This window comes from Cynocephalus volans, chromosome 4 (genome assembly GCF_027409185.1).
Source record: "Cynocephalus volans isolate mCynVol1 chromosome 4, mCynVol1.pri, whole genome shotgun sequence".
Lineage (NCBI taxonomy): Eukaryota > Metazoa > Chordata > Mammalia > Dermoptera > Cynocephalidae > Cynocephalus > Cynocephalus volans.
The window spans coordinates 131,579,480-131,602,891 of record NC_084463.1 but is presented as its reverse complement, the minus strand read 5'-3'; the positions used below and the strand labels follow the sequence as shown (position 1 = coordinate 131,602,891).

General features: G+C 36.3%; 1 protein-coding gene across 1 annotated transcript in view; it reads left to right on the top strand.

Moving 5' to 3' along the window:
* CCDC73 (coiled-coil domain containing 73) overlaps positions 1-23,412 on the top strand; it is a 153,140-nt gene that overhangs the window by 2,312 nt on the left and 127,416 nt on the right. Inside the window, exon 2 of the mRNA XM_063094985.1 lies at positions 22,340-22,411. Within this exon, the coding sequence (XP_062951055.1) occupies positions 22,340-22,411 (72 nt within the window). The remainder of the gene's footprint in view (positions 1-22,339; positions 22,412-23,412) is intronic.

The window sequence follows — 23,412 nt, the reverse complement described above, 5'->3', positions numbered from 1 at the left end:
CTGAATGGGCCTGGTCTCAGGTCATGGAGGGGTACATGAAAGTGTGCAGCAGCTTTCTGGCCAGGGTGTGTAGGGTCACTTGAGGGGAGGAAGCCTCAGGCAGGTGAACCTTGGAATGCTGGGAGGGGAGCTTGGGTGTTCAGTAGCTCTTTCATTGGAGTGGGCAAGGTTGCTGGGGTCAAGGTGGATCTGTGAGCCCTTGGAAGAGGTGCTGGGAAGCTCAATGGCTTCTTTATTAAAGTGGGTGACCCTGGGAAGTATCTCTCGGGCTGTAGGCAGGACCTCAGTTCCCTGGGAGTGACACTGGGGCACTCAGCTGTTCCTTGGCTGGAGTGGGCAGGGTCACCCAGGGGCAGGCAGGACCTTGGGTTCCTAGGATAGGTACTGAGGCATTTGGCTCCTCCTAAGCTGGAATGGATGGGGCTGTCAGGAAGGACAGGCAGAATCTTGGGAATCCTGGAAAGTTGCTAGGGTGCTCAGCAGCTTCTCAGCTGAAGTGGGCAGCCCTGGGCAGGTCTGCTGGGGTCATGCATAGGACCTTTGGCCCTTGGAAGAAACTCTGGGGCAACTGGCTATTCCTCTGCTAGAATGGGAAGGGTCTGAGGTGCAGACAGGACCTTGGACCCCCATGAGAAGTGCTAAAATGCTTGGCAGTTCCTTGCTGGGTTGGGCTACTTTGGGCAGGATCACTGAGGACATGGCTGGGACCTCTGACCCCGAGAGAGACACTGGTGTGCTCTTCAGTTCCTTTGCTGGAGTGGGTGACTCAGGGTAGGCCTTCTGGGCCACAGGTGAGAATTTGGGCCCCTGGCAGAGGCACTGGGCCACTCTGCAGCTCCTCAGCTAGAGTGGACAGGGCCGCTAGCTGTGGTAGAGGTCCTGGAGTGATCGGGTCTCAGGCTCTGCAGAGCATACACATTGGCTTCCTATGTCTCAGGGGTGGCCTCCCCACTGTACTGGAGCACCCGTTCTCTGGAGTGCAGGATGCTATGTGGGTTTGGGTGTCAGGGTGACAGCTGTGCCACTGGGTCCAGCTGGTATTGCATTGCTGCAGCCTTCTTGTGGGATGGAGGAAGGGGCTACAAGCCAAGGAAAGTATGAAGCTGGAAGAGGCAAAGAAATGGATTCCCTCCCAGAGACTACAGAAAGTATGCAGCCCTGCAGATACTTTGGACTTCTGACCTCCAGAACTGGAACAGAATAAATTAGAGTTGTTTTAAGCCACTAACTTTGTTGTAATTTGTTACAGCAGCAATAGGAATCTAATGTACCTACCACCTAGATTCTATGCTTGACCTCATATATATCTGTCATTGGTCTTATTTTTTGATGCATTTTAAAATAAATTGGAAATTATATACCAACATGCATATCGTTAACTAGAGTTGTATATTTGTTTTTCTTCTAATATAAAATTTATATAGAATGAAATGTGTAGTTCTTAAATGTACCATTTGATGAGTTTTAACAAACAACTGTGTAATCTAAACCCTTGTCAAGATATAGAACATCACTACCACTCCAGAAAGTTCCCTCATGTCCTTTCGCACTCATTTCTCACCTCTTTCCATCAGAGACAGCCATTGTTCTAATTTTTTTCACCATGGATTAGTTTATTTCTGTTCTAGATATTCATATAAATGGAATCATTCAGTATAAATAGTTTTGTGTAAGGCTTCTTTTACTCAGTGTAATATTTTTGAGATTTGTTCATGTTGTATTTGTAGTTCTTTCTTTTTTATCATTGAGTAGTATTCTAGTGTATAAGTGTACCACAGTTTGTTCTTTTCATTAATGTATTGATGGGCACCCGAGTGGTTTCCAGTTGTTGGCCATTATGAATACGGTTGCTATGAGCATTGTTGTACAAGACATTTTGCAGGTGTGTGTGACACAACTAAGCAAGAACAGATCTTATTCAGGAACTATTTATGAGATATCGTTCACCTCTTATGTCTTCCCAAATCTTCATTGCAAATTTTTGTTATTTCTCTTAGCACTGTACTTTCTGAAGAGTTATTTTTATTTAGCATTTTTAAAAGAAAGCAAAAAAGGTTAAGATACGATCAAAACCGATAATTATGTATATTTTTTATTGTAACATAGTTGATTGTACATATAACATTTAGTTTTAAAGCTGAAAAAATGCAGAACTAAAACCCTGAACCACAGTTACTGATAAGCCTGGACGGGATTGATTCTTATGTCCTTGAAAATTGTTCAAGAGGTAAAGATATTGACCAACTATAGACTTTGTTTGGTTAAATAAGCATATTAAAAATTTAAGGGTAACCAGTAACTGAATAGAAATAAGGTTTATATCTTCCCAAATAGTAGAGAAAAATATGCAATTGTACTAAATTAGGGCTGGCTGGCTAGCTCAGTTGGTTAGAGCATGATGTTATAGTACCAAAGTCAATGGTTTGGATCTGTGAACTGGCCAGCACTCCCCTACCCCCCAAGGTAATAAATTATCTTGGATTTGATGTTGCAAATAGCTTTTAAAAGAGTAATTTTCGGTCTTAGTTATTCTTCTAATATTTATCCTGATAAAAAATGTTGAAGCAATCTTCTATGTATTCCAGAAACTGGCCCAGGTAGTCTACATTTCTCTAGTTAGCTTTGATGCTAAAATGTCTGTTAATGGTAAACTCTTTTAGACTTTTTTTTTCTGCCAGAAAATGTCTTTATTTTGCTATGGAATTGTAAATTGGCATTTATGTTCTGACAGTATTTTAAGGAGATTTTATTGAATTCTTTTGTTGCTATTGAGAAGTTTTCTGTCAATATAATGGTTCCTCTCTAGGTAATCCGTCATTTCTTTCTCTTTGATGACTTCCATTTTTAATGTGTCTAGGTGTGAATTTATTTGTATTTCTTGGGACTTATTTTGATTCCTGAATCTTAGGAAAAATATCAGCTGTGATCTTTTTGAGTATTGCCTTCCCCTTATGTCCTCTAGCATTTTTTCTTGAACCCCCATTAAACAGCATGTTGGACCATTTCATTCTATCCTTTTTGACTCAACTCTTTTTTATGTTTCCATCTATTTGCCTCTCTACTGCATTCTGTGTAATTCATTTTGTTGTTTCCTAATTGTCTCTTCAGATATTTTTAGCTGCTGTCTAACCTTGCTTAGAGTTTTTAATTACATTTTTCATGTCTACTGGTTCCTTCAAAGGATCCAAAAATTTAATAAAATGCCAATCAAAACCCAACACAATGTTTTTTAGAACTTGGCAGTATAATTCTAAAGTTATATCTTTAAGAAAAATGCATGAGAATAATAGTCAAGAAAATTTTCAAAAGAGAAGAGTGAAGTGCTCCTTGCTTTATCAGCTATTAAAGCATGCTCTGATGCTATAATAATTAAAAATGTGACACTGTTGCAGGAATAGATAAATAGATCAGTAAAAACATAAATTAATCCAATTCGGAAAAAGAAGAACAGTCAATAAGTGGTATTTGGACCATTCATAAATATCTCAGGGACAAAAATAAAACCCAGGAGAAAAAAAATTAAATGCAAAGGAAAAAGTAACTATGAATATACTAGACAATGTAAGAAACAATTTTTATAGCCTTGGGAATAGAGATAATCATTCCTGAAGGAAAAGATGGCTAGATATGATGATATACAAATGATTAGCTTCTATAGGATAAAAGCTACATAAACAAAGTTAAAAAAAAGTGGCTGAGAGAAAATATTTGTAACATGCAAAATGGAAAAAAAGATCAATACCTTATCTACAAACTATTTCTACAAATCAAGACAAACAACTTAATAGAAAAATGGACAAAAGGAAGAAATACAAATTAGCATAAAATACAAATATTCTTAAGTTTACCAATAGAAAATGGAAATTAAAACAAAAATGAGGTTTCTTTTGCTTTCCATTTGGAAAAATATTTTAGAAATTAATAACTTTCACTATTGGTAAGAGTTTTCAGAATGAGTACTTCCATATCCTTTCCTTGTTGATGTTAGTTAATTCAGATAATGGATAGAAATTCAGTTTTATCTGTCTAAATTAGAACTTCATGATCATTAGAATTTCATGATCATTAAGTATGAACTGTATACATTTTTAAATTGGATAATTTCTTGTGTGGGCTTAACTTGGGCAAAGTTTTTTTGCAATGATGTTTACTTTATTGTAAGAGGAAAAATTATAAACAATCTAAATATCTGTCAACAGGCAGTAAATAAATGCTGTTGTAACATATGTAGTTCCCAGTGAACCATACTTTATGCCCTTGAGTAGATAGATCACTGCCATATTAACTTAGCCCTGGTCATGTGACTTTCTTTGACCAACTGGATATTACAAGCGTGATTCAGAGCAGGGGCTTGATAAATACTTGTACATTGGGGCTTGTTCTCTTAGGACACACCCTCTTGGAAGCCAGCTGCCTTGTGATAAGCTCAGAATAGATTATTTAATGATCAGAAGCAACATGGGAAGAGATGCTGGAGTGTGAGAGGAAACCATGGTCATTCCAGCCCCAGCCAAATTATAATATGAATGCTTCTGCATGAATGACCTTATCCATAGTGTGTGAAGCAGAACTGCCTATGTGAGCCCAGTCAATGTACAGAATTGTGAGACCTAGTAAACTGTTGTTGTTTTAAATTACTAAGTTTTGAGGGGCTGGCCTGTGGCTCACTTGGGAGAGCGTGGTGCTGACAACACCAAAATCTAGGGTTAAGATCCCCTTACCAGTCATCTTTTATATAAAAATAAATAAATAATAAATCACTAAGTTTTGGGGTGGTTTGATATGCAGAATTAGGTGACTGAATCAGATATGTGGAATATTATGTAGCTATTAAAAAGAATGAGGTAGGTATAAATACACTAACTTGGAAGATGTATGTGATAGAGAATGTCTTTCCTTTGCACAGTAGTGTGGGACAATAAAAATGACCCCATAAGCTGAAACTGTGCAAAGCAATTTTAATATTCAATGGTAAATTATGATTGTTAAAAATATTTGTGAAAACATTATATTCTATCTTTATAAATATAAAGGGAAGAAAAAAATAATAAAAATATTTATTTAGTACACTATAATTTAAAACATTAGGAACATTGAGAATTAAGGGCTGGCCAGTTAGCTCAGTTGGTTAGAACACCAAGGTCTAAGGGTTCAGATCCCTGTACTGGCCAGATGCCAAAAAAAAAAAAAAAAGAAAAAAGAGGAAGAATTAAAGTGTTTTATTTCTGTAGGGAGTGAGCATCATTTTTCTGCCTTTGCAGATTATCATACTCCTGTTCAAGTTTAAATCAGTTTCCTACATTTTATTCTTTGCACTTTCAATGTTGCGAAATATCTTTGAGCGCTTCTTTAATATGATGTCTTTGCTGGTGTTACTTCCTGTGGGACATTTTTATCCTTTTCTTCACAATCGCTTTCCTCATTTCTGTTGACAAGTTTCTATGTATCTCTTGTTAATAAGATACCTTCTCTGTGTTCCTCTGGCTGCATATCTAGAGTCTCTCAAATGGCAGTGTTAACAATCCTATGGTCAGCTATTTCTTCTATAACTCCATTCATATTTATTTGAATTTCACTTCCATTGTTATCATCTTCCCACTTTCCCTTCTTTCCTTTCTTTGCCTCCATCCCTCTGTCCCTCCCTCTCTTCCTTCCCTGTCTCTCTCTCTCCCTTCCTTTCCTCTTCTTTTTTTCTGCACTTTTATCTTCATTGGCAAGTTCCCTTTTTTGATTATCCATTTTTGTAAAATGTCCTGTGAATTTACTACTGAGCAATAAGAAGGGAACATATCTACATGCTTTACTATTTGTGCATGGATTGAATAACAGATACCCAGTGACCAGTCACTGATAGAAGTGTCGTGATTGATCACTGATCATGATGCATGTGTGTTACTTATGAAGATATTGGCTATTATATAGTGATTTGTGTACTGAAGAGCTAGCAGTGAAGTTTGTGCAGTTACTCACAGTAGTGTACCATGGTAACTGAAATTTGAACCATGTTTTTGGGCAACTGATATTGTTTAAAGAAACCATGGTAACTGAAATTTATGTGTATCAGAAACGTGCAAAGTGAGGACTACCTGTGTACTGGTAAGTGAAATATGCAAGTTGTAAAAAACAATAATCAAAATAAAAAAGTTCGTATAGCCATAGAAAAATGTTCTTGAAGGGTTTATATTAATCCACTAACCATGATTACCTCAGAAAAGAGAAGAGAGGGATAAGTTCTATGTGTGTATGTTATTCATTTGTGGAAGAAATTTTACTTTTTATTTTAAATGCAGAGGCATCACTCTTCCAGCCAGTGGTCAGACAGGTATGGTGAGAGACAGGTACAGTGTTAGATTTATGGTACAATGAAAATTAAATTATTCTAATATGGTTGAATTTTATTACGTAAACACATAAAATTTTCAGTTTATGAGAGCTTATTGTTGGAATGTGTAAAAATAATTTAAATATATTTTTTCTTAAGATCAAGAAATAGCATTATTAATTGACATAATTGAGACAGATGGTGGCACTTGAATGAGGTCTGAGAAATATATGGTATGAATATGTCAGTGTTAATTTTCAGATTTTGGTGCTTGTATTATGGTCTTGTTAAGAATGTCTTTGTAGTAATACTCACTAGAGTATTTTAGTGTGATGGACTATCATGTTGGGAAGTTATCCTTGAGTGTTTCAGGAAATAAAGTTTTTTGTAGTGTTCTTGTGCCTTATCTATAGATTTGACATTGCTTTACAATAAAAAATTAAAAGTAATAAAGTATTAGACATGCCAAGAGGTACTATATGGTCAACACTGATAGAAAAACCAGACAATAAAAGTAAAATTGTAAAAAAAAATTGTATGTGATTTGCATATTGGAGTTTACATAGAAAAGAACATTTAAATAGAAAGTGACATTTAATATTATTATGATTGATACATTGAAGAAATTAGAAAATAGGGGATAGGATGGAGGATTTTACCAGAGTTGAAATAAAACAAAAAGCAAAACAAAACAAAACAAAAAAATGGAAATTTTGGAAGTGAAATATACAGTACCCAAAATTGAGAACTCAATAGATTCAACAGCTGATTAGACACAGCAGAAGACAGGATTAGAGAACTACATGACAGTAGAAAATATCCAAAATGGATGAAACACACCACTCACAGACTCAAGAAGCTCTGCAAAACCCAAGTGGGATGAATACACAGAGAACCACACCTGGATAGGTCATAAGAAACTGAAAACCAAATGGAAAAATCTTAAAAGCAGCCACAAGTGGAAAAACATCCATTCTTTTCAAAGGAATAACAAGATTGATAGTGGATTTATCAATAATAATTTTTCAATCCAGAAGACAATAGAGTGATACCTGTAAGTACGAAAAGAATAACTATCAACCTAGAATTCTATACCCAGCAAAAAATATCCTCAAAGTTGAAGGTATAAATCTTAAATGAATTTTTCTAAGGGAAAGAAACCAGACTCAACAAGCTATATATATTATAATGCATTTATATGACATTCTGGAAAAGACAAAACTGTAGTGATGGAAAACAAATGAGTGATTACCAGGTATTAGAGGATGGGAGAAAGGTTGACCATAAATGGAATGCATGAGAATTTGGGGGGGGGGGGCGGGGGGGATGGAAGTTTTCCGTATTGTATGGTGGTGGTGGAAACATGCTTTTGTCAAGCCCGTAAAACTGTATACCTCAAAGAGTGAACTGTACTGTATGCAGATCTACCAGGATGTGGGAGAATTCTAGGATGGAATTCAAATTATGAAAATATATCTAACTGTTTCACAAATATAGGACATAACCTCAGTGAAAGGAGTGGGGGTGGAAAGAAGTAGACTTAAGTAACAGTATTTTGACTGGATATTGTAAGGCTAAAGACAAAAAGAATACATAATGAGAGCTAGGTAGTAAAGAAGTTACAGTCAAGGGGGGAGGAATAGAATGAGCTCTTTGATGCTGGATTAGAATTGGAGATGTCGATGTGAACTCATGGTTTAATTATATGCAAGTAGATAAAGAAATATAGACGTGTATATATAGGTTAGTATACATACATATATTTTCTTGCTTTGTCTTCTGAAAGGGCCTAAAAGTACTGACACCCGGATCTTGGGTTCTACATATCATTATCTAAGAAAAAGAACCAGGGCTTCTTGGAGAAATGGCCTATTCCCGAGCTGGGCAAATTGTAGTGCTGGAAAGTAAGGAAGTACTTAAAACAGTATCAAAAGGATATCTAAGCCAACCCGAAAGAGCTCCCCATGGTCAAAGCTGGAACAATTTGAGCAATAAAATGATAGTATTGGATCATCTATTGATACAAATAAATGATTGAATAAATAAATGGAGAAAAGGGACAAATCTTTTTTTTTAAGTTTATTTATCAATATTACTTATTACTTTTTTTTTTTTTACATTCTATGATGTTGTGGAGTAGTTGGGGGACGGGAGAGAGGGGAAAGGGGAAGGAAATAAGGTGGGAAAAGGAGGAAGGTGGAGGGGTGGGGTTGAGGCCTGTGGCACCCGCTCATTCCTGCATGGGAGACCAGGGGGCTTCCAGCGGTGGCTTGGTCATTGCTGGTGTGGCTGAAGCCCTCACTTGCCTACCACCCCAGCTTGGGAGCCCAGGACACTTCCTGTAGCAGCTCGGTGGTCATCACTGGGCTGGTTATGGGTGTCGGAGGTGTGGCTGAGGCCCTCGGCTCCCTACTGCCCAGACTCAGAAGATTCCAGGGTGCTTCCTGTGGCAGCTTGGTGTTTATTGCTGGCTGGTTTTGGGTGTCAGTGGGGCGTGGCTGAGACCCTTAGCTCCCCACCCTTAGGACTGTTGTGGGTGTTGAGGGGCATGGCTGAGGCCCTCAGCCCTCCACCATTTCTGGCTTGGTAGCCCAGCGGACTTCTGGTCCTTTTAGGTTTTACAGGTGTTCTTTGGTGATGAGAGACCTTTATTAGTTAATATCAAACTTTGTCTCTGGTCTGTGGGTATTTTGTTTTTTCTTTCAGTTTTGTGTTACATTATTTGCTGTTCCTACCACTTAAACTCCACACTGGAACTAATTTCTTGTCCTTTGCTTACTTCTAAAATGGGGCAACTTCCTGTGGGACAAGTACTTGAGCTCTGTGGTTGAGCTAACTTGTTGGTTTGCTGCGGATTCCCTGAGGAACGCTTTTTGTGCAGCTTAGGTTTTAATGGTTGACTTTAAAGGTGCTTCCGGGACTTGTGAGATCTGGTACACCTGAGTTGTATAGACACTCTGGTCTGGGCCTGAGTTTTTCAGCAAACTTCATCCCCTGCAGTTCTATATTCCTGACCAGTCTCCACTGAGTGGACCTAGACTGAGTTGACCCAGACTGAGTGGTCCTACACTGATTGGGGGGCATGTCAGCTATCCTTGCTGTGCCCCCATATTCTCCTGGTGGGCCCATCTCCTCTAACACATGTGCTCCAAATACTTCCCATGGGATGGGCCATACACTGGTGCCTTGAGGTGACTCATCAGCCTCTGAGTGGCTCCTTTTTTTCAGTTGTTATGGCTCCTTGCTCTTATGCGGGTCCACGGGAACCCTTTTAGTAGTCTTGCTGGCCTGGGGGCCACCAAGACCCTCTTCCCCACTGCCGCCTCCAAGCAACTCCATCTGAAGGGCATAATTGCAGCTTTTGCCAGCTCCTGCTCCATGCACTCATCAGCTCCAGCCTTAAAGCAGCCAGGGCTTGAAACATTTGGAGCAATTCTTTCTCTCATCATAGCTTCTCCCGCCTTTGGGACAAATCTTTATAAACAAATTCCATCTAATGTAGGAGGGAGAGAGAAATAGAAAATCACCCTTAGAAAACCACAGTAATAATTGTTACAGGCAAGATCCACTGATGAATGCTAAATTTAGTGGATGAAACTTTAAGGAGAAACAGGGTAGTTGCATAGTCACACATTATCATTCCCTGATTATTTAATAATTTGCTGTAGTGGTTTTACACGTGTTCACAAATTGTTTGATACTCCTTCATCCAGAAACAGAGCTTAATTCCACTCCCTCTCTCTCCCATCCCCTGCTTGATTGTGGACCAGGTGACTTGTTTCTAATGACTAGAATATATAAAGGGAAAAGGAGTAAGTTTACATAGGAAATACCCTTAACTAAGTGATTATAGTTAGTATCTCGAGAAATTATTCATGTTGGTATCAATAATACATGTGAATACCAAATATTCATGATATGATGTGATGAGAAGGGAGCTTTATCTCTAAGGTATTTTTCCTCCAAATCTAGTCTAATCATGAAAAAATGTCAGACAAACCTCAGTTGGGGGACCTTCTACAGGTTACCTCAATAATAGTCTTCAAAAGTGTTGAAGTCATGAAAAACGAGGAAAGACTGAAAAACTGACAGACTGGAGGATCCTGAGGAGACATGATCACTAAGTGCAATGTGGTATTCTGGATTGGATCCTGGAACAGACATTGGTGCATAAACTAGTGATATCTGAATAAACTCTAGAGTCTAATTAATAGTGTTGTACCAATGTTATTTTCTCAGCTTTGTTAAATGTGCCACAGTTACCTAAGATGTTAACATTAGGGGAACAGGGCAAAGGATATGTAGGAACTCTCTACTGTCTTTATAACTCTTCTGTAAATATAAAATTATTTAAAAATAAAAAAGTTTTTAAAAATTAGGACTTTGAAACAGTGAAAACCCAAGAAATACTGTAGTACAAATTCAGTATGATTTTGCGTTGGTGGTATAGTGGTGAGCATAGCTGCCTTCCAAATTCAATATGATTTCCTTTTTATTTCCAAGTGCTATTAAGCAAGTAAACTATATTTAGTCATTCATTTAACATTTACTGAGCACTTATGCCAAGTTTTAGGTATTATAATACCATGTAATAACAAAGGCGTGCACAACATACTATGAGTTTGGATCAGGAAATGCCTAACTTTACTAACGGGAGTGAGGGGAGCTTCTTGCAAGGAATAACTCATGCAGAGGTGTGAAGAATGGGTAAGAATTTTGGATCAATCTTTCCAAGGGTTTATCAATTGTGTTAATCTTCTCAAGGAATTAAGTTTTGGATTTGATTTCCTCCATTGTATATTTGTTTTGTGTTTTATTAAAATCTGTTTTTACCTTTATTATTTTTGTCCTTTATTTAATTTTCTATTCTTTTTCTTTTGAAATTGTGGAGATAGATATTTAGGTTCATTAATTTCCACCTTTTTTTCTTTTCTAATATAAAGCATTTTAAGGCTATAAACTTCTCTCTCAGCATGGCTTTAGCTGGATCCAAGTATTCAAGTACTGTGTCTTTTATTTATTTGTTTATTTATTTATTTATTTTTATGGTGGTTGTCCTGTCTGGGGATCTGAACCCTTGACCCTGGTTTTATCAGCTCCACGCTCTAACCCACTGAGCTAACCAGCCAGCCCATATTTTTATTATCATTCAGTTCAAATTATTTTCTAATTTTCATTGTGATTTCTTTTTTGACACATGGGTTACTTAGAAGTGTACTGCTTCTTGTAAGAATATTTGGGAATTTTCTTCTACTTTTTGTTAGCTTTAAAACAGTGGTTTCTGGCTTAATTCTGCTACATCAGATAATATACTCTTTATACTTTCAGTCACTTAGTATATATGGAGATTTGCTTTCTGGCCAAGCATATAATCAATTTTTGTAAATATTCCAACATTGGTGAACTTGAAAAGAATGAGTATTCTGTATTTCTTGTGTCCAGTGTTCTATGAATTTAAATTATATTGATCAACTTGTCAGTTTTCTTGTCCAAATCTTTTATATCATTAATGATTTTTTAATCTATATTTTTCATCTTTTTGTCTCTCAGTGTTGAGTCTGGCAGTTTTCTTCTATCCTTTTAGTTCACTAAGTCTCTCTTCAGTTTGTCTAATCTACTGGTAAAATCAATCTTTTGAGTTCTTAATTTCATTTAGTGTATTTTTCAGTTCTAAATTTTCCATTTGGTTCTTCTTTTATAATTTTCAGCCCTTTGCTGAAATTCATTTTGTCTTGTAATTTCTTGAGCATATTAACACATATATTTTAAAGTCTATGTCAATACACAACAATATCTGGACCTCTTGTAAGTCCATTTCTATTGTTTCTTTTTTTTTTCTTGTTTTTGGCCATTTGACTTTATCTTGGGAAGTAGGGTAAATTTTGAATGATTTTGTGCATGAAGAATTAAAAAGCAAATTAGAGGCTTTGGATGATATTATGTTTCTCTGGAGAGATTTGCTTTTGCTTCTAGAAGTTAGAGTTGAATTTTAGTAATCAGAGATTGAGCTGACTGGAGGCTAAGTTTCCTTCCTTGTGAGGGCTAGTTTATTTCTACTCAATAGTTCAAGAGAGTAGCTCTTTGGGGTTCCAACTAAAATCTCAGGATATTTGCCAGGATCCCTCCTCCTTGGTGGGTGGGCCTTGAACACCAACTAGGCCTATCTCCACAAGACTGCTGGTGGATTTGCCTCAGTTTCTTAGCCTCCAGTGTACTATCAAATGCTGATAATCAGAACCACCTCTCTAGGCTTCTCTTCTCTCTGTGATTTTGGAGATGTATTCTAGATAAGATTAGGTGTGTTCAGGGTGGAATGGCTGTAGACTGGAGATGTGTTATAAGTCATCAGTCTTTTTTACAAGATCGTATAATTGTTGAATGTTAGAGATGGATGTGACCTAAGATAGCTTCAAGTCCAACCTAAAACTGAGAGACTAGTACTCAGATCTCCCTATTTCTGTCCAATGCTCTTCCATTAATAAATATAATAAATTTGCTGGAATGAATAATATAGTCAACATAAAATTGGTCTATACTATAAAGGGTTAGATAGTAAAATGGCTTTAGTCAAAATAAGCAAAACACAATAGACAACAAAATACAGTAGTTCCCAGATTATCTGCAGAAGGATATGTTTCAAGACCCCTAGTAGATGTCTGAATCTATGGATAGGACTGAACCCTGTATATACTATGTTTTTTCCTGTGCATACATACCTCTGGTAAAGTTTGATTTATAAATTAGGCATAGTAATAGATTAACAACAATAACTAATAAAAAAATAGAACAATTATAACAATATACTGTAATATAAGTTATGTGAATGTGATCTCTCTCTCTCAAAATGTCCTATTGTACTGTAGTCACTTATTTTTGGAATGTTGCTGACCATGGGTAACCGAAACTGCAGAAAGTGAAACCAAGGATGGTGAGGGTGGGGGTGCGGGCTACTGCAAAGTCTAAGAGACTTTCTTACTCCACTAAACTGTATTTCACTACTTACTGTAATTAACAAAAGAGAGAGGGAACATTACTCATTTTTTTCCTTATGGACTTAAATTAGTAATGGTAATATTTGGAAAAAAATGAATATTTTAAATTAATAATAATCTATAAATTCACAATCTGAATCAACAATATAGTTTATATTGAATCCACAATGTGTGCGTTTTAGAATTTAGACACCATTTCTGATAAATGCCCTTTATCAGATAGATCCACATAATTACTGATAAGGAGTAGGGATAAAAATAATAGCACAGGAGTGACAAATTCAACTTCTTTCAAGATTCTGGTATTGGCATGTAACGTGAGTAAGGTAGGAATTATGTTGAACTGGAATGCCTATATCTTCAGTTAAATGTACATCTGCCATTTAGCTCCAAGGAATTGTTGCCATGTAGAAAAATGGGCCCTATGCTATCAGCTCTTCCAATAATTGAAGAGAGACTAGAAATTCAGATTTCAGTACGAAATCTATTGGATTCTAAAAATTTGGAAGTGGGATGAAAGTTTTTAAACAAAATAGGTATCTGAGCCAAACCATCTGTACAATGGGGATAAAAGACCTCTACCACAAAGCTTTTAAAATATACATTCATTTGATAACCTTTTACAAACCATTTCTTAGTCTATGCCTTAAGAGAATTGAAAATTTAATAGGTACAACATGCCATACAAATTAATGACTATACTATCACATAGTATATATTATATATTACAATAGAATTATGAATAGTATTATGGTAATTCAGAGAAAGGACACATTAAATTTGTTAAATATCTAAATAGGAGTAAATCCTAAAGTTCTAAATTAGCAATAAATAAAAGTCAATGGAGATTTGGGTAGTCTAAAAATAATAGTGGTTTATGAAGAAAATTGTGAGGGAAAACTGGATGATTAATGGTATAGTATGTGTAAATACCATTAAGCAACATTTCAATGCCCCATAAAATTAGTTATGCTATGAGTGGACTCATACACCTTTCTTATTCGTATGACTTGTAGAATACATATGTATTATCTTTATACCACATGGAAAACTGATAAAATAGATATTAGCCACATTGCTGAAAAATAGCTTTATAATATACTTCTGCTGTATTAGGATTTTAATTTAACTTCATACTTTCTATTAAAAATTGCTATTTAACTTTTTATTGGAACTTTCATTTTTTTCTTCTATTTATTCTTTAGGCAGGTTTTAAAGTTAATAATAAAAACTATGAAATTGTCAGTGAGAAAAAAATATATTAAATTTAATAAGTAAATTCTATCTCTAACTTCTATAAAGTATCCCGGAATATAGAATCCTATAGAATCTTAAAAGTGTTTATTTTTTATTAGATGCCTTAGGACTACAAGGATTTAAGTGTTTTTACAAAAACAATAAAAGGAGTAATTTGATGGTTTATTTACTCTTTATAACCTTTAGAAAGTGTCATGCTTTTTTTAAAGTGCTTGCTTCAGGCTGTAGTTTTACAAGATGGGCTGTATATTGGTCAGGCCTCTTCAATTCTTGACCCTGAACAGATTTAGGGACATAGTACATACAGCAGGCACATGTTCAAGCAGCCAAAACTGTTAACTGTGTACTTTTACTTTCCTTTTCACACTCATCATCCACCTCCTATGAAATTGCCCAATTCAATTTTTCTCATGTTCTTTAAAGAAATTCTAATCACTCTTCTGGATAGTTTCTTGGTGTGATTGGTTAAAAAATATTCAAGATAAATATCTCTAATATTCATGGTATTCATATTTTTTAAAAATTTCTTTTCCAGTAGTATTTAAACTACTATTTTCACATTAGTCAACTTAATCTTTACGAAGATTTTGGATACAGAAAAATATTAATATAAGAACATAAATAACAATTCTTACATTCTTTCATTTTTCATTCAACAAATATTTCTAGTTTTTATTTTGAAATGTAGCAAATAATCATGGTGTACTTGCATATTTAACTTAGGTAAAATGATTTTGAAAGGCTTGCTAACTTTAATAGGATATGAAAATTAAAATCTGAAGTTATTGAAGGAAAGGAGTATATTATAATAATCCATACTGTCCGACAGCATCCACAATCTCCTAACAGTAATATAATACAGCGTTTAAGCGACTCTGGAGACAGATCATCTGGGTTCAAATACTGGCTCTACTGTGTGACTTTAGGCAAACTATTCTCTTGCTACCTTAGTTTCCTCATCTATAAAATAGAGATAGTAAGAGTACCTACCTCATAAAATTATACCCAGGATTAAATTAATCCACACATAAAAAAGTGCTTATAACAGCATCTAGGTCATGATAAGATCTCATAACCCTCTCTAACCACTAAAAGAGAAGTGTATAACCAGACCTACATGATCAAAACAGTATCTTGCACATTTTCAATTCAACTACTTTGGGAGGAGATGCATGTTATGTGTAACCCTCCCTCCCCCGGTTATGTTTTAACTATAGATATGAATTATTGTGAGAGATTCTAATCTCTTCTCACTCATTTATCATGTTGTAGCATATACTATTGGTATGCATTTCCTCCCTTCTTTCATGTTGGAAGAGCCCTGATTGTGTCTTAGGGTCTACCTTTCACCAATGTGAGTCAAATAAATTGTCACTGGTCTTAATCACTCACAAAGGTCCATTGTACTCCCCCTGTCAATGACTGGCTTAGGAGTGGGCATGAGACTTAGTTATGGCCAATACTAGGGAATGTGTGTTGGAAAGCTTCTGAGAAAGGTTTTGTTATCCTTTTATTTAGAGTACACTTTTTCTACTGCAAGTTACTCTTCTGTCTCTCCTTAATTCCTGCAATTAAAGTAGCCATTCTGAAACCATAACGGGTGGAAAGCCTGAGGAAAATCACTATGATGATAGCAGAATGGAAAGATGGGCAGAATCATAGTTCTTTGATGTTGTTGAGTGAGCCACTAAAATAATCAACCCTCTAAAGGTAGAATATCCTTTTCATGTGAAATAAGTCCCATAAGCCATTGTGAGTTGGATTTTGTTGTTTTTACTTGGTGCTAAAAACATTCTAAATGAGACAACTTTCATGAAAGTCTATCTTTGAGTAGCATAAGTGTGTGGGTGTTTGTATAATAGAGCAAAGAATATGTAAGTGAGTCATAAGGAAAATATTTCACTAAAAAAGCACATATTTCATTTAACATCCACATTTTGATTTCTCCCTAACATTTTGTTATGAAAATTGTCAAACATACAGCAAATCTGAAAGAATTTTACAGTAAGACTCATATGCCATTAACATTTTACTCTGCTTGCTTTATCACTTATCTGTCTAGCCCCCTTTTAACTTTATTCGTTGATAATTTCAAAGTAAATTGCAGTCAACAGTTCACTTCCTCCTAAATACTTCAAAATACATATCATTAAGCAGAGCTCACTATTTGTTTATAGCTATTTTTGCACTAAAATTTGCATACAATGAAATGTGCAAATCTTAGCTGTACATTCAATGAGTTTGACAGATGCATACACATGTATAATGCAAACCCTTATCAAGAAATAAAATGTTTCTGTCAGCCCAGAAAGTTCTCTCGTGCCTCTTCCCAGGCAAATTCTACCCCTATTCCCTCCCTTAGAGGTAACGACTCTTTTGATTTTTTTCTCCACTCAGTTTTATTTGTTCTAACATTTCATATAAATTAAAACATACATACATATATTCTTTTACATAAGGGTACTTTCACTCAGTATGTTTTTAATCCATCTATGTTGTTGTGTGTATTACCATATGGATTCTGTACATTTTTTTTAAGTGAATACTTATTTCATTTTCTCTGGCATGGTTATAAGTTTTATTATATTTTAAATTTTGGTTTCTTCATGTTCATCATTAGTATGTAGAAATGTGATTGATTTTTTGTGTGTTGATCTTGTATCCTGTGACCTTGTTAAATTCACTTATTAGTTCTGGATTTTTTTGTAGGTTCCTGAGGACTTTCCATGTACACAATCATGTCATCTGCAAATAGACAGTTTTATTTCTTTTTTTCCAATTCGTTTGCTTACTTGCTTGTTTGTTTCTTTGTTTATGCCTTATTGCAGTGGCTAGAACTTCTAGTACTATGTTGAGTAAGAGTAGTGAGAGCAGACATCCCTGCCATTTTAGAATGAAAGCGTTCAGTCTTTCACCATTAAATATGATGGTAAATGTAGAGTTTTTGTAAATGCTCTTTACAAAAAGTAAAGGTAATTTCCTCTACTCCTAACTTGCTGAGAGTTTTTATCATGAATGGGTGTTGGATTTTGTCAAATGCTTTTTTCTGTGTTAAGTGATATGGTCATATGATTTTTCTTCTTTAGCTTATTGATGTGGTAAATCACACAGATTGATTTTCAGCTATTGAACTAGCCTTGTGTACCTGGAATAAATTCCACCTAGTCATGGTGTATAATTTTTTTATACATTGTTGGATTCTGTTTGTTAATATGTTATTAAGGATTTTTGCATCAAAATTTGTGAGTGAAATTTGTCTGTTTTCTCTTTTTGTACTGTCTATGGCCGGTTTTGGTATCATCATAAACAGGCCTCATAAAATAAGTTGGGATGTGTTTCCTCCTCTCCTATATTGTTCCTCCTCTTCGAAAATTGGTGTTAATTCTTTTTTAAATGTTTAGTATGATTCTCCAGTGAAACCATCTGGACCTGGGGATTTCTTTTGCAGGAGCTTTAAAATTATAAATTCAATTTCTTTCATGGTTATAGGACTATTCAGATTATTCGTATCATCTTGGTTGAGTTTTAGTAGTTTATGGTTTTTGAGGAATTGGTCCATTTCTGTAAGTTGTCAAATTTATGAGTATAAACTTGTTTGTAGCATTCCCTTATTATCTTTTTAGTGGCTGCAGTATTTTTGTACACGGTGTTTGTTTCTTTTTCCCAGCACATTGAGCTTATTTAAAATAGTTGATTTAAAGTCTGTGTAGTAAGTCCTATGTCTTACTACACAGAGAAGAATGGGCTTCTTCAGGGACAACTTCTATTAATTTTTTTTCCTGTGTATGGGTCTCACTTTGTTTCTTTGCATGCCCTTTAATTTTTTGTTGAAAACTCTACATTTTGGACATATGGTAACTCTGAAAATCAGATTCTTCTCCCTTCCCAGGGTTGCTGCTTGTTGTCATTGTATGTTTAGTGACTTTTCTGAATTCATTTGTAAAGTCTGTAGTCTTTGTTGTGTGTGGCCACTGAGTCGCTGTTCTGTTAGTTTAGCGATCAGCCAGTGATTTGGCAGAGATTTCCTTAAACACTAGATCCAAAAGAAAAGAAAAAAAGCCCTAGTCTTTGCAGTAGGGCTCTGTGTATATTCGTTGAGACACACCTTCAACACGCAACGAAGCAGTTTTCAATTCTGCTTGTTAAAAAGTTTCAGCAGAAGCTTCAGATTTCTCTAGTTGTGCTTAGTTATGGTTTGGGCTAATTCAGGAGTATTACATTATTTTAAACAAAACCAGAGGGTTTTCTTTTTTTTTGTTTTTAATTTTATTTTGTCGATATACATTGTGGCTGATTATTGCTCCCCATCACCAAAACCTCCCTCCCTTCTCCCTCCCCCCCTCCCCCCCAACAATGTCCTTTCTGTTTGCTAGTCGTATCAACTTCAAGTAATTGTGGTTGTTATATCTTCTCCCCCACCCGGCTTTTGTGTGTGTGTGTGTGTGTGTGTGTGTGTGTGTGTGTGAATTTATATATTAATTTTTAGCTCCCACCAATAAGTGAGAACATGTGGTATTTCTCTTTCTGTGCCTGCCTTGTTTCACTTAATATAATTCTCTCAAGGTCCATCCATGTTGTTGCAAATGGCAGTATTTCATTCGTTTTTATAGCTGAGTAGTATTCCATTGTGTAGATGTACCACATTTTCCGTATCCACTCATCTGATGATGGACATTTGGGCTGGTTCCAACTCTTGGCTATTGTAAAGAGTGCTGCGATGAACATTGGGGAACAGGTATATCTTCGACTTGATGATTTCCATTCCTCTGGGTATATTCCCAGCAGTGGGATAGCTGGGTCGTATGGTAGATGTATCTGCAATTGTTTGAGGAACCTCCATACCATTTTCCATAGAGGCTGCACCATTTTGCAGTCCCACCAACAATGTATGAGAGTTCCTTTTTCTCCGCAACCTCGCCAGCATTTATCGTTCAGAGTCTTTTGGATTTTAGCCATCCTAACTGGGGTTAGATGGTATCTCAGTGTGGTTCTGATTTGCATTTCCCGGATGCTGAGTGATGTTGAGCATTTTTTCATATGTCTGTTGGCCATTTGTATATCTTCCTTAGAGAAATGCCTACTTAGCTCTTTTGCCCATTTTTTAATTGGGTTGCTTGTTTTCTTCTTGTAAAGTTGTTTGAGTTCCTTATATATTCTGAATATTAATCCTTTGTCAGATGTATATTTAGCAAATATTTTCTCCCAGTCTGTTGGTTGTCTTTTAACTCTGTTAATTGTTTCTTTTGCTGTGCAGAAGCTTTTTAGTTTGATATAATCCCATTTGTTTATTTTACCTTTGGTTGCCCGTGCTTTTGGGGTCGTATTCACGAAGTCTGTGCCCAGCCCTATTTCCTGAAGTGTTTCTCCTATGTTTTCTTTAAGAAGTTTTATTGTTTCAGGGTGTATATTTAAATCCTTAATCCATTTTGAGTTGATTTTAGTATATGGTGAGAGGTATGGATCTAGTTTCATTCTCCTGCATATGGATATCCAGTTATCCCAGCACCATTTGCTGAAGAGGCAGTCCCTTCCCCAGTGAATAGGCTTGGTGCCTTTGTCAAAGATCAGATGGAAGTAAGTGTGTGGGTTGATTTCTGGATTCTCTATTCTATTCCATTGGTCAGTGTGTCTGTTTTTATGCCAGTACCATACTGTTTTGGTTATTATAGCTTTGTAGTATAGCTTAAAGTCAGGTAGTGTTATGCCTCCAGCTTTATTTTTTTTGCTCAGCATTGCTTAGGCTATGCGTGGTCTTTTATTGTTCCATATAAATGTCTGGATAGTTTTTTCCATTTCTGAGAAAAATGTCTTTGGAATTTTGATGGGGATTGCATTGAATTTGTATATCACTTTGGGTAGTATGGACATTTTCACTATGTTGATTCTTCCAATCCAAGAGCATGGGATATCTTTCCATCTTCTTGTATCCTCTCTAATTTCTCTCAGCAGTGGTTTGTAGTTCTCATTATAGAGATTTTTCACCTCCTTGGTTAACTCAATTCCTAAGTATTTTATTGTTTTGGTGGCTATTGTGAATGGGCAGGCTTTCTTGATTTCTCATTCTGCCTGTTCACTATTGGAGAAAAGAAATGCTACTGATTTTTGTGTGTTGATTTTGTATCCTGCTACTGTGCTGAAATCATTGATCAATTCCAAGAGTTTTTTTGTAGAGGTTTTAGGGTGTTCGATATATAGGATCATGTCATCTGCAAACAGGAACAGTTTGACTTCATCTTTTCCAATCTGGATGCCCTTTATTTCCTTCTCTTCTCTGATTGCTCTGGCTAGTACTTCCAACACTATGTTGAATAGGAGTGTTGAGAGTGGGCATCCTTGTCTAGTTCCTGTTCTTAAAGGAAAAGCTTTCAGCTTTTCCCCATTCAGGATGATATTGGCAGTGGGTTTGGCATATATGGCTTTAATTATGTTGAGATACTTTCCCTCTATACCTAACTTATAGAGGGTCTTTGTCATGAATGAGTGCTGAACTTTATCAAATGCTTTTTCAGCATCTATAGAGATGATCATATGGTCCTTGTGTTTGAGTTTATTATTATGGTGTATCACATTTATTGATTTGCGTATGTTGAACCAACCTTGCATCCTTGGGATGAATCCCACTTGATCGTGATGAATAATTTTACGTATGTGTTGCTGTATTCTGTTTGCTAGTATTTTAGTGAGGATTTTTGCATCTATATTCATCAAACCAGAGGGTTTTCTGAATGACCGTTTCCTGTTTGGCTTTGGGCCTTTCCACTTCACTTTGAATCTTCCCTTCAAAGTGCTGCTTCCCAGAGAGAGTCTGTCTTTCCAGCTGTATCTCCCTGTTTTTTTTTACTTGGTGCTTGTTCGTGTGGTGGTGGTGGTGGCAGGTGGGTGAAGAGAGGGGCATTCTCTGTTATTCTCATTAAGCCTCAGTCTTAATGTGAACCTGAGTCTCAGGATGAGATCTTCACAAGTGTTCTGGTCCCTCCATATGCAATGCTGGGCCTAGCATGTATTTCTGCCCCTCCCCCAATGATAGAGCTTGTTGGTTTGTTTTTGTGGTCAGCCTCCTCACAGCAATAGTGGGTTTCCACAAATGCTCTCAGGTTATAGGTTTTATTGCCCTTCCGCTGGAGACTAAGGCTTTTGTTCCTCAAGGGAGATAAGGAAGACAGGTTTATCTAGGTAGAATTTTTAGTGGTGACTATTGGTTCCCTTGCCCAGCTGCAGAGGATTTCCACTAGTGTCCTTAGCTATAGTTTTGTTGCCCTTACCCCTGCAGATTAAGGGTTTAGGTTTGTAGCGAAAATAAGGAAGATGATTTGTGACTGCTCTTCCTCTCCACAGCCAGTACCACAGGGGAAAGCTTTCTCAGGATTCTTTCCAAGCTACCTGTAGCCACCTAAAGGGTACAAACCTCACTTTTTCAAGGGCTCTATAGGGGATTCACATTTTTATGGTATCCCACATTCTGCTCTTAGCAACTTATTAAGGACTTTCAGCTGAATCATCTTACTGGTACTCAGTGGCTTATGTCCCAGGTAAGCAAATGCAGGAGTTCTATTTCTCCCAGTACGTGCCTGTCTCTATTCAAATTTTGGGTTGCTTGATTGATCTGGGACCTCAGTTTTCTGATAGATTTGACCACTTAATTTGCAATTTGTCCATATTTTTTCTTTACGTAAAGGTGAGAGCATGCTGATTCTTTCTCTAGAAAGAGCTAAAACTGGAAGTTTTAAAGTCCTAATTTTTATAGCATTTTTTGTTTTCTTTGACTTAGGAAGCAGAAACTCAATATGAAGAGCAGATTGGTAAAATTATTGTGGAGACACAAGAACTTAAATGGCAAAAGGTGAGTATTTTTTCTCTCAGATTAGAATTTTTAGCTTCTGTTTAAAGAGGGCTGGCCCGTTAGCTTAATTGGTTAGAGCGTGGTGCTAATAACACCAAGTTCAAGGGTTTGATCTCCGTACTGGCCAGCTGCCAAAATGAATGAATAAATAAAATAAAAATATATCTAATCCTTATTGCAAAGTTAATTTCCTAAACATTTTTTGGGGGTAGTGCCTTATTCTAAACAAAGCCTTGAGAAAATTCCAATAAGACTTGATAACATTTGGGCTTCTAGAAAACTGAGGATAAGAATTTTGTATAGGCTTTTTGATGTTATAACACTGAGGATGACTCAATATTACTATTGTAAAGTTAGGGCTTACAGACCCCTCGAGTCTGTTGCACAGATTGGGTTACAAACTCTCCACACGTAGGTCTGTGAGCTAAGTAATAGAAAAAAAATGTTCTGGGAGCCATAGGTATAGAAAAATGAATGGGTTTTATTCAGATCTAGGAGCAACTATCCTAGTGGCTTCTCTGAGAGTTCTGAGCAGCACTGTGGATTAGAGCTGTTAGTCTTTTTATACTTAAGTCCACAACCCTGGACACCTGGGTGCCCATATACAATTTACATTAAGTAGTAACAAGGAACACCTGAGGATATTTACAGCAAATGCTCAGCAAGGTTCTGAACATCCGAGGGGCCCTAACATTTTCCTATTTTACCCAACATATTATGAATTGTTTACATCTGAGATACATATTGTGTGTATAAGGCAGTAAGAATATTTCTAAAGCAGTGAAACCTCATTTACTAGTACCATATTTTCCCAGGGTGGTGGTGTTACTGACAGGCCAGGCTCTGCTTGCCCTCGCATTAAACAAATGACCTGAAAGCCCAAAAGTTGATGCAAGGATTGGAAAGTTTATTCAGATTACCGGTACTCAACTAAATGTCTAACCAAGCAAACAAACAAAGAGAAAAGAGGAGCAGTGGGGTCCAGTTTATCCTTGTCCCAA